General features: G+C 43.7%; 1 protein-coding gene across 1 annotated transcript in view; it reads right to left on the bottom strand.

The window, feature by feature from the left end:
• The window catches only part of LOC139456408 (TBC1 domain family member 10B-like), a 133,469-nt gene that overhangs the window by 22,584 nt on the left and 97,989 nt on the right, over positions 1-12,896 (bottom strand). Inside the window, exon 7 of the mRNA XM_071238110.1 lies at positions 2,134-2,248. Within this exon, the coding sequence (XP_071094211.1) occupies positions 2,134-2,248 (115 nt within the window). The remainder of the gene's footprint in view (positions 1-2,133; positions 2,249-12,896) is intronic.

Genomic DNA, 12,896 nt, shown 5'->3' on the forward strand with positions numbered 1-12,896 from the left:
GGGGCTCGATGTCAGTGGAATGTGGGGTAACATGGTGCTGGATGTCAGTGGAATGTGGGGTAACATGGGGCTCGATGTCAGTGGAATGTGCGGTAACATGGTGCTGGATGTCAGTGGAATGTGGGGTAACATGGTGCTGGATGTCAGTGGAATGTGAGGTAACATGGGGCTTGATGTCAGTGGAATGTGGGGTAACATGGTACTCGATGTCAGTGGAATGTGAGGTAACATGGGGCTGGATGTCAGTGGAATGTGGGGTAACATGGGGCTCGATGTCAGTGGAATGTGCGGTAACATGGTGCTCGATGTCAGTGGAATGTGCGGTAACATGGTGCTGGATGTCAGTGGTATGTGAGGTAACATGGTGCTGGATGTCAGTGGAATGTGAGGTAACATGGTACTGGATGTCAGTGGAATGTGAGGTAACATGGGGCTCGATGTCAGTGGAATGTGAGATAACATGGTGCTGGATGTCAGTGGAATGTGGGGTAACATGGTGCTGGATGTCAGTGGAATGTGAGGTAACATGGTACTGGATGTCAGTGGAATGTGAGGTAACATGATGCTGGATGTCAGTGGAATGTGGGGTAACATGGTGCTGGATGTCAGTGGAATGTGGGGTAACATGGTGCTGGATGTCAGTGGAATGTGAGGTAACATGGGGCTGGATGTCAGTGGTATGTGAGGTAACATGGTGCTGGATGTCAGTGGAATGTGCGGTAACATGGTGCTGGATGTCAGTGGAATGTGAGGTAACATGGGGCTCGATGTCAATGGAATGTGCCGTAACATGGTGCTGGATGTCAGTGGTATGTGAGGTAACATGGTGCTGTATGTCAGTGGAATGTGAGGTAACATGGTGCTGGATGTCAGTGGAATGTGGGGTAACATGGGGCTGGATGTCAGTGGTATGTGAGGTAACATGGTGCTGGATGTCAGTGGAATGTGCGGTAACATGGTGCTGGATGTCAGTGGAATGTGAGGTAACATGGGGCTCGATGTCAATGGAATGTGCCGTAACATGGTGCTGGATGTCAGTGGTATGTGAGGTAACATGGTGCTGGATGTCAGTGGAATGTGAGGTAACATGGTGCTGGATGTCAGTGGAATGTGGGGTAACATGGTGCTGGATGTCAGTGGTATGTGATGTAACATGGTGCTGGATGTCAGTGGAATGTGGGGTAACATGGTGCTGGATGTCAGTGGAATGTGAGGTAACATGGGGCTCGATGTCAGTGGAATGTGAGGTAACATGGTGCTGGATGTCAGTGGTATGTGGGGTAACATGGTACTGGATGTCAGTGTAATGTGGGGTAACATGGTGCTGGATGTCAGTGGAATGTGAGGTAACATGGGGCTGGATGTCAGTGGAATGTGAGGTAACATGGTACTGGATGTCAGTGGAATGTGGGGTAACATGGTGCTGGATGTCAGTGGAATGTGCGGTAACATGGTACTGGATGTCAGTGGAATGTGAGGTAACATGGTGCTGGATGTCAGTGGAATGTGGGGTAACATGGTGCTGGATGTCAGTGGAATGTGAGGTAACATGGGGCTGGATGTCAGTGGAATGTGAGGTAACATGGTGCTGGATGTCAGTGGTATGTGGGGTAACATGGTACTGGATGTCAGTGGAATGTGGGGTAACATGGTACTGGATGTCAGTGGAATGTGGGGTAACATGGTACTGGATGTCAGTGGAATGTGAGGTAACATGGGGCTGGATGTCAGTGGAATGTGAGGTAACATGGTACTGGATGTCAGTGGAATGTGGGGTAACATGGTACTGGATGTCAGTGGTATGTGAGGTAACATGGTGCTGGATGTCAGTGGAATGTGGGGTAACATGGTGCTGGATGTCAGTGGTATGTGGGGTAACATGGTGCTGGATGTTAGTGTAATGTGTCTGGCCATGATAAATGAACAGTTTCAACTGCTGATGCTAGTCAATAGTAAGAGGTTAAAGGTAAAAATTAGCAGGACGTCATGTATAGCTTGTAATTATTCTGATAATTCTACTTATTTGATCCTTTTAGAGGGCCTGATATTTCATAAAATCTATGACAGAATGACTAAAACACTGCAAAATATAATAGAATGGTTTTGGAATAAGTGAGAAATGAGGTTGCAAACCTTCACATAAGAACATGTCCCATATCCGCAGCACACATGCCCAAGGGAGGTTTCGAGTAAATACACACATGAACCACTCAGTCATATACATTATTGGCTCAACACGTTGCTTTTTCTGAAAAAAATAATATAGATATATAAACACATAATAATGATGATTATTCATACAATCTTATAATCCCTAAGTTCCATCTTACTTACTTTTCAATTAAACTGTTTGTGAGATTTAAGGGAAAGCAGTGTTTCTCTGTTGCAGTGATGTCTGGGTTTTGGAGCGGCAACAGAGTTCCCAGAGAATGTGTTAAGTAACCTCACACCATAACCCCAAAACCACCAATTGATGGCAATAGACATCTGACAACATGACCAGACATAACGCATGTCCACATACTGCTAGAGACACTTAACTTTCTGCAACAAGTAGGCATCAATGTCACAGGCCAGTTGTGTCTGCTGATCCTAACCACACTGGACACATGTAAGACACGCTTGGTCCACGTCCCACACCTCATGAGGCTGCAACCTTGCCCAAGTCATTGCAGTTGCTGTTGAACATCCTGGCTGTAGCTGCTTACAATATCACATTGATCATTGTGCTGCTGGTACTACTACACTACCTGCTCTGTTTAATTTATTTCAAACACTCATATGCCTGTTCTCCGTGCAAGTTGTCCAATGGTTTTCAGGGAAAAGTGATTAATATATTTGTAAAATGTGATTCTGCAGCAGCCATTTAGAAACTTAAATAAAGAGGTCAAGCTACTTCCTTGCAGTCAGGGACATGCAGAGCAAGAATATAATACTCATATCTAAGTATTTTTGAAGAAAACATATTTCTTAAGATCTATAATCTGTAACGATTCCTGCTTAACTTGGTGTTAAAAGGAAATATCAAACAATAGTTATTGTGAATAATTCTAAGAATACCACCTCTATCACATCAGTGCCATAAATTCCTGTTTATGCTGAGAACCACACTATAAATTTTTATAAATTTTCAACAGACGTCCACTACACTGCCAACATATCCATAGTTATGAGGGAAACCCTATCCCTTGCCAGAGGCGCCACTGCGCATGCGCAAGGCGGGAATCTAGTCACTTCTTTCAACCCATACTCTCATCAACTAGATGCAGATATTTGGGGAGGTGGGAGGGATTAATTCCTGATGTGATAGAGGTGGTATTCTTAGAATTATTCACAATGATAACTATTGTTTGATAATTCTTTTGAATACCTTACCTCTATCACATCAGTGCCAGTATACACCAGAGGGACCGGCGGGTTCTGGTATCTAGCATCACATAGATATTTGGCTAGTGAAGTGGTAAAACCAAGGATTATATGCCAAAAGGGGTCTTAAACGGATGTGTCTAATAGTCTACTTACAAGACTTAGACGTATAGAATTTTCAAGGCGTCATGTGAAGGGTATATGTATATTCCCTTGTGATACTTAGACTTTTTAGTGACGTCGTTTCCTGTGATGACATCATCTGTGACGTCACTTCCTGTGATGATGTCATCTGTGACGTCACTTCCGGTGTCACTATTCTCCCGTATCACTTATGACGTGGTTTACCGTTATGCCCTTTTGGATAGTGATATTTAACGTATCTTAACGTTTCTCCGGTGTGATGACTCCTATGACGTCACATCCGGTGGTAGTACATTGACGTTCCTATCATGTAGATTACCGTATATCACTTAATCCTTCGATCTCTGATTTCAGTGTTGACATTTGCCCTGTTTTACTAACTCAACAGCGCAGTCCAGTAACAAAGTACAACTTACCCTGAGTTCATGAGGTACTTCTGAAATCTTCACACCCCCCCTCTTTTTTTCCCTTTCCTGGAAGAGGGAGGGAACAGGTTACTTTACTTGGTGACTATCACCTGGGCGGCCACCAAAGGCCCCAGAGTGTATAGTCCATTTAGATCGGTCTGTATGTCTCGTAAGTAAAAGTTTGAAAAAGTGTTGTGGGACTTCCACTGGCAGCTGGCCACGATTTGTTTGATGGATGCAGTATTCCATGTGGCTAGGCTTGTTGCCAGTGCTCTGATTTCGTGGGGTCTGCAGCTACCCCAAATCGGAGTGGAGATTTGCGCCATTTTATAGCTATCTGTGATAACTGTTTTTAGCCATCGCGCTACAGTGCCCTTTGCGATGTCCTTTTCTGACGAGGCCTTGCAAGAGATAAATGGGCGTTTTCTCTGCTCTCTGTGGGGTTGAGTAGCTGTGATAAAATATCTCAAGGCTCTTATGGGGCAAAGCAATCTATCCGGGAAGTCCACACTTTTACTTAGGGCTGGTATTGTGTATTGCCTATGTCCGAGTGGGCCGAAGGTTGACGACTGGTTTTGGGCAATAAATTCAGGGAGCGATCTGAACGACACTGCTTTCCATTCTTTGGTATGGGTTACAGTGGAGATATCAATAGCGTGTAGTTCCGACACACGAGCCGCCGTAGCCATGTCGAAGAGAAAAGCAGTTTTCTTGGAGACTGACAGTAATGTCGCACTACTCATGGGTTCATACGGTGCTTTCATCAATGCTGACAATACTATAGATAGATCCCATTTAAGAAAAGTATGTGGTACTTTTATATCTTCCAGGGCAAAAGACTTCATAAGTCGATTTAGTACTGGATGGGTACCTATAGATAGGTCATCGTGTTGTAATACTGATGACAGGGCTGATCTATATCCTTAGATAGTGCCGTGTCGTAATTTCTTGTCATTTCTGAGATGGAGCAAGAAATCGGCTACTATAGGTATCGTTATATCTCCATGTAACTGTTTTCCTCTTCTCCACTCGACGAACTTGTCCCATCTGTTATTGTATAATGCAGATGAGGTTGGTCTCCATGAGCTAGCCACTCTTCGTGCAGCTGATTTAGAGTAACCGGCTGCTTGCATCTTATGCGAGATAACTTCCAAGCGTGAAGATGGAGGTTGTCGAGGCAGCCGTAAAATATGTCTGTCTTTGGTTGTCTCAATAGGTCGTGACGCACTGGGAGTTTCAGAGGTACTTCTATCAGGAGTTGTAGAAGTCTGGGAAACCAAGCCCTTTTTGGCCAAGCCGGGGCTATGAGGATTATGACACAGTCCGTTTCCCCTATTTTCCTCAGTACTCCGTCTAGGAGAGCCCATGGGGGAAATGCGTAAGCAAACATTCCCTTCCATTCCATGGAGAGCGCATCGACTTGGAGTGCTAGTGGGTCTGGTACCGGGCTGACATAGACTGGTAGCTTGTTGTTGAGACATGTGGCAAACAGATCTATGTTTGGAATGTCCCATATCTGGGTTATCCACTTGAACACCTCGGGATGTAGTGACCATTCTGTGGGTACTATCTTGTTCTTCCGGGATAGGTAATCCGTTAGTATATTTAGCTTGCCCGGAATGTGTCTTACTTCGATCTTGCAACTCACTGAGTCTACCAAGGCATATAAACGTGTAACCTCCTTCAGTAAAGGCTGAGATCTTGTGCCTCCTTGGTGCTGTATGTAAGCGACCACGGTTGAGTTGTCTGTAGCGATCTTCACTGACGAGTGGTGTAGACGATCTAGCCAAGCTGTTAATGCTAGATATATCGCTCTCATTTCTAGACAGTTGATGTGCAACTCTTTCTCTTGGGAGGACCATTTCCCTTGAATGGTGACATCGTCCATATGGGCACCCCAACCGTCTCCTGATGCATCTGTGTAGAGTTGATGTAGGGGGGTGGGGTAGTTTAGTGGAATACCTGGCATGACATTTTGACGATCTAGCCACCAAAGGAGTTCTGAGATTCGAACTTCTGGGGGTTGGATTAGTGCTTCCAGCTCTAGGTTCTTGGTGGTGTTCATCCAAATCTGCAAGGACCGCAATTGTAGCCTGCCTCTGTAGGTTAGGTCTTGGGTCTCGTGCCTAGGCAAGACATCCACCACCTTCTCGACTTGACGGGCTGATCGAGTGCGCTCGTAATCAGGACTATGCCCTTGTTGAGAATAAATCTTGCGCATATGTAGGTGATGGCCTGTGTGGGTACTAGTTCTGATTTTTGAGAGTGAACCAGGAAACCTAAATGTGAGAAGTTGGATGAGACACACTGTGTTTAGACTGAGTTGTGATTTGTCCTGATCGACCGATAGGAAATCGTCTATATATCCGTGCAGCCTTATGAGCTTCATATGGGCGAACCCAATGACGGGATTGGTGATCCTGGTGAATAACCATGGGGCGATGGATATGCCGAATGGTAGTACCCTGAACTGGTATCTCTGACCGTTGACAGTGAATCCTAGGTATCGACGATGACTTGGATGGATGGGGACGTGAAGATATGCGTCTTGGGAGATCTATGCTTATAATCCAATCTGCTTGTCTTAGGGAATTCTTCAACTTCTTTATAGATTCCATCTGAAATGTGGGTGGTTTTTCCATGTAATCTTTGTTCAGAGTTTTTAGGTCTATTATTAATCTCATCTCTGAAGAATTCTTCTTTCGTAGCAGAAAAACTGGGGAGTAGAATCCGAGGGTGGTGTCTGACTCCTTTAGGGTGCTGATAGCTCCTTTTGTGAGTAATTTTTGTATGGCCACTTCTGCTGCGATTAGCTGGGGTCCTGACAGCTGGAATGAATGACTAGTTTTGGTCGTTTTAAGAAGTGAAGTTTGTAGCCTCTTCTTATTACTTCGAGTAACCATGAGTCGTCTGTGATGGTCTCCCAGTTGTCTGCGTACTGCATAAGACGGCCCCCGACAGGTCCCGGAATAGGATGAGATTTGAACTTGGGAAGTCTTGAGTCGATGTTTGTAAGATTGGCTAGTTCGACTGGATTTGGAATAGACGTGTCCTTGGTCTTCCGTAATGCTAAATCGTTGTCCGTATAGGGCAGGCGAAGTCGGTAGGATCTGAATGGGTCTGTATATTTTTGGTGAAGTCATCTCCGGAGGGGGCCCCTACAGGAACTGCCTCTTCCTCTGCCAAGTCCTTTCTGTGAAGTGGGAAAATCAACTTTGGAGCTCTTGTACCTGGGTTGATACGATCTGTTTCTCTGTGTAGAGGCTCGAAAAGAATCCCGGTTGGGCTGTTCGCGTCGGGGTCCAGGATTCCGTCGCTGGGGTCGAGTAGCCGGTTGTCTCTGTAACTTGGATGCTAATGAGATGGTGGATTCCTGAAATCTCTAGTTAGTTGAAGAGATAATGGCTTCCTTCACCGACTTCAGTCTACCGTTGAAAATCTGCACTGACGTAATGGGCTGTGACATCATGGATCTCTTTAAGGGGTCTGGCATCACATGATGAACTTGCTGAAGTAAGTGTCTTCTTTGCATGAGCAAAAACTGTGATGACATCCATACTTGAGCTGATAGGAGGTCTTCCTGCATCTTCAGTATGTGGTCTAATGAGCTGTGGATAAATCCCGTCTTCTGACTAGTCATCTCCGTGGAAGTGTTTAAGGGAAGATCTTCGCTCTGGGTGCATGGTGGTATGACATGGCGAATACCAGCTGCTAACCAGTTGATGTAAAAACTGGTATTCATCATTTGTCTATTGACCCTATCTAAGCTCTTGATCTTGGACATATCAATGCGCATATTAGGGTTAGGTTTCTTAACCAGATCGAAGTAATCTTTGTCAAAGCTAGGCTGTAGTGAGAACGGATCATCATGTGTTTTGTAAGCAGATTTAATAAATACAGGCCTCAGTTTAGCACTAGGTCCCGCTGAACAATTCAATTGATTTTCAGTTCTCTTGATGACGTCATCCAAATATGACGGAGGGGGAAGCGTATGGTATGGTTCGGTCCCTTTATCGGGTCCCTCATATCCTGCACGTTCAATCAAGGGTTTAACGGGTGTACTGTCCTGATCTGGTTTTAATGTGGGCATTAGTTCATAAAGTTCTGCTAAGATGTCTCTAAGGGAGTAATTGTTTGATCTATAATCCTCCTCTATAGCAGTGTCCCCATAGCCTGAATACTCCGGTGTAGATCGGCACCCCCTACTCTGGCTGTGCTGGGAGTGGGTCGTATGGCTGAGGGTATCATAATCCCGGTCGTCTGATTTACGACAAGTTGTGCGGGAATCACGTGATCTATAACTGTATAGTGATGTCAAATTTCCCTCGCTTTCTTCGCCCGTATAACAGGACTGTGTGGCAGTATGAGAGGGTGCACGCTTAGGATTACTATCCTGATATGCACGAGCTTTGTCAGTGCGTCTATCATAGTGGCTTGACGGTGACTGGTGCGTATTTCTATGCATACTTCGGTGTGAAGACCGTGATTCACGAAGATCCCTATGGTATGCGTGGTAGGGAGAAGATCTATGAGATTCTCGGTCTCTTAGTATAATTCTCCTACTGTCCTCATAGTCTGATTCAGCGTAACCTTGCTTTACATGTCTGATGTATGAGGGTGTACTGCCATATTCAGCCTTAGATCTCTGTTTACTCTCGTGAACGATCCCTGATTGGCCAAGCCAGGTTTGATTAACTGATTCTTTTAGATCTGAGATTTCTCGAGACATAGATTGCATGCGTGTGTCAATCATAACAGACATAGAATTTGTTATTCTTTCCGTGAACTCATTTACGTTAAAGGGGGAACGTGGCAGAGGGTGAAAGTCGTTAGTTTCTGTCCAAACTCGATGATCGACCGTACCAGACGTTGCTGGATGCAAGTTAGAGGTACTGTCTGATTGACCAGTAAAATGCATCTGCTCCTCAACATTATAGGGAGAGTGGGATGAGCGACGTGGTCTCTTCTCCTCATAAGGTGAGACGGCGCCCTTGCGCGACACTCACTTGTCACCCATGTGATTAATTTTTGCCGCCTCGGGCTTAATCACTTGTTTTCTTGATGTAGATGCTCTAGTGACTTTTTTATAATCGGGATGTTTGATCCATGCCTTGGAAAGCTTGTCAAATTTTTCTTTTGACAGATGCTCACAATAACTGCACCTTGACTTCTGTGCACAGCTGCTTTTCTTGCATGCGAGACATCTAGGGTGAGGATCCCCCGCAGCTTGGTGTTGTCCACAGCCCGAACAGACAGGTGTCTGCTTATGAGATGAAGATCTCATCCCACAACACTTTTCTTAACTAATTACTAACTAGGGACTCGGATCTTCTATACCCCCGTTCTGCTTGTAGAACTGCTCTTTGCTTGTAATCTATGAAGCTTGAGACGATCTAATGCTTGTAGTGTGGAACGCAATCACGTGTTCGGATGTGCAACAAAAAATTTTCCCTTGTTGTCATCAGGACACACAGGAAAGAAGTGACTAGATTATGGATATGTTGGCAGTGTAGTGGACGTCTGTTGAAAATTTATAAAAATTTATAGTGTGGTTCTCAGCATAAACAGGAATTTATGGCACTGATGTGATAGAGGTGAGGTATTCACAAGAATTATATGTTCCTCACTTGGCAGGTGAATATAACCTCAAGCAGTGCCACGGATAAGTACTGCTTTTTCCTGTGCATAGTGTGCATCCAAGTATAATGAACCGCAAAAGACACGTCTACCCAAGTAACATTGCATGAAAAGTTGTCATTTAAATAAATAGGTAATTTTTGTCAAAGTTTCTCAAATTTAACATTACCTTGTTCGGAAAAATGAAACCAAGGGTCACCACCCGACGTTAGGATCGTCAGATTGTGTAATAGCATCTTCAAGACCGCTTTGTTTCTGCCTCCGAAACTGCTCGACAGACCATGGGGACACACCAGTGACACATTAGTGCAGACACTGTGTGTCGACGATTGACGAGCAGACACCTCCACTGTCACAGGCCACACCGAGGACCTATTCCGACACAACGTCATCACCGGGACCGTCTTCAGTGGGCAACACAGCACCAGCATTGGTGCCACCAGCAGTGGAGAAGAGTCCTATTCTCAGACGAGAGCCGTAGCTGTATCTCAACAGCAGATGCCAGAGAGAGAGAATCTGGCGACGCCCTGGGGAACGATATTCGGATGCTTGTATTGTTGAGAGAGACTTGTGGGGTGGTCAGAGCATCTTAGTGTCGGGTGGAATTTGTCATGCACAGAGGGTTGGCCCTGTGGTCTTCCAGAACATCAGTCCAGGGAGAGGCAATGGTGTCACAGCAGCTCGGTACATTGATCAAGTCATGAGACCAGATGCCATATCTCATTTGGCACATCACCGCAACCACGAGTTTCAGCATGATAACACCTGTGCCCACACTGAGAGAGCAACAAGAGATTCCTCCAGCAGAATGGCATCAAAACTATGCAGTGGCCTACCCTCAGTCCCGATTAAAATCCCATTGAGCACCTGTGGGACGAGATTCAAAGACGGATGAATGACGTCCGACAAAGGCTGACAACTGCAGCTGAACTGCGTTAGGCGTTCCTCAGAGTGTGGGCTCAAGTGCCTATGACCTTCATCAACCCCCTCATCCATTCCATGTATCGACGTTGCACGGCAGTCATCAATGCACATGGCAGACACACGAGATACTGACTTGTGATGCCTTTTTGTCAGAGACAAGTGTTGTGTTTCACTATAAGAACATTTGACACTTAAATTTTAACCTTGATGATCAGTTTTGCCAAGTTTCATCTTTTTAATATGTCTCAAAGTATGTTCACAGTGTTTGGACAAATAGAGTTTCTCATATATCTATCCATGGTGATGTTTCTTTTGCAGTTCAGTATATAATGCGCATGCCCCTGTAGGGGATTCAGTATTCCAGGGAAATAAGTATTATGCACATTATTATGTATTATGCAAATTATGGTAGAAAATATTGTAGTTGATGTAAAAAATTACAAATTTAAACAAGTATTTGTCACAAAGTGACGAAATGTCCCCCGCCTGTATACACACCATAGTACCAAATATGAAGACAATCCAGCAATTAGTTCTTGAGATATTGCGGCAACACCGTTTTCCAACTCCAAAAGCAGATTTGCCTGCTGTGACCTTGAAAATGGGGTCAAGGTCACCAAAACCGACTGGTGTCTGCGGAGTCTGTATATACACCATAGTTCTAAATATGAAGACAATCCAGTGTTTAGTTCTTGAGATATCGTGGCAACAAACAGGTGGGACGTACGGACGGACGGTCGTGAATACTATGTCCCCCGCTCCGCGCTTTCGCGCTGCAGGGGACAATTAAAAATAAGAAAACAAGGTGAATTTGAGAGAAAAATCCATGAATGACAATTAAAAAGTCAACTATATAACAACAGCAGCAGAATCATGTTTGAAGTGCATATTCGTACACTTATCTGAGGATACATACATGTTGTAAAGTAATAATTACAGCCATATAGTCTTATGGTCACACGTTGTATGGATACTGAATTATCTCCCTTTATATTTCATATGCTATAACATCTGTTTGGGGTACAGGGTTTGTTTGTCTCTTTGGATTCCTTACATTCAGTATTGTGTGTATATATACATCTATTCTATTGTACTGTGATGTAATTGGGTAATGTGGAGGACAGCTTGTTTTGGGGTGCAAGAAGGATGGTGTGTTCTAAAGGTCTGAGCCCACTGTGTCTGTCTTTGTCCGAGGTTCTGTTGATTGTAACTCCGAGTGGAATAAATGTACAGACCAGTGTTTGTGTTTACGGCGTCCCATATACAAAAATACCAATGAAAAAAATAGAATGCAAAAAAAAAAACATACACGCGTCCCCTTACACGTTTTTCATTTTGAAAAAAATTCACTTCACTCATAACTTATTGTTGTTTTGTTTCGTGTTTCTCTCGCTCCCAAAACCCATGTGATAGTGTGTAGCCAATATTCGCTGGGTTCCGGTGCTAGCCAGACTTTGGTGTGAATGCGGGAAACTGAGAGGTATCTGATGACGTTTCTCTTCCATGTTGTGTCCGTAATGGTATCGCTGATTGGTTTACAAAACGGAAATAGAAAAGTAAGCCAATCGCAGACCTTGTTAACAGTATTTTGTCAATGTCAAGGACTAAGGTCCAAATGGCATTGCCGAAACTTTGTCAAAAGAAAAAGAGGTTTCAAGAAAGTTTGCTCGAAGAGCCAATATACTCTTTCAACACTGTAGGCCGGTACACCGGCCAAGAATCCTCGAGTCCCCAGACACCGCAGGCTGGTAGACGGGCCAAGCCGTAGACTTCACGTCAAAACAAAGGGTAGATCTATATAATTTTATGAATCTACTTGTCACATCATTCATTTATTAAATCTATCACATTTCACAAATACGTATTCATCAAATAGATTAAAAATGATTCACTATTTCCCAAGATGTTATTGAAAATAAAATTCTTGGACACACACATCGAAGATGTCAAAGAGCAAATTAAGACATTTCAGGCAAATCTTTAAATATAGTGTACAAAGTAATAAATAAAATCAACCAAAATATATCTATAAGTTGTCAAAGTTACAGCTTAGTTATTATTTCCATCCTTTGTATGTTCGCGTGTAATGAAAATCAAATGACATCTCGGCTTTCATCGCTTCGGTTACGATGTTTTTAATCACGTAAACAATGAAAATAAAAAAGAAATAGGTAAGTGGATTTTATGATTGTTTATATTTGACAAAATCGTCAAATTTACCCTTCCTTGGTCCTCAATCTGGACGTTTGAATGTGTTAGCTTACATTTGTTTTTATTTACAACTTACTTAAGTTGTAAATGCTTTATTTAAATAATCTGATAAACATAAATATGTATAAACAGTAGGATTAGACCTTTCAAATGGTGTATAACATTTAGTTGCAAAGATGTTTTACTGGACTAACATGTAGTCTATGA

Source organism: Haliotis cracherodii, unplaced genomic scaffold, assembly GCF_022045235.1.
Source record: "Haliotis cracherodii isolate W230 unplaced genomic scaffold, xgHalCrac1.p SCAF_11, whole genome shotgun sequence".
Taxonomy (NCBI): Eukaryota; Metazoa; Mollusca; class Gastropoda; order Lepetellida; family Haliotidae; genus Haliotis; species Haliotis cracherodii.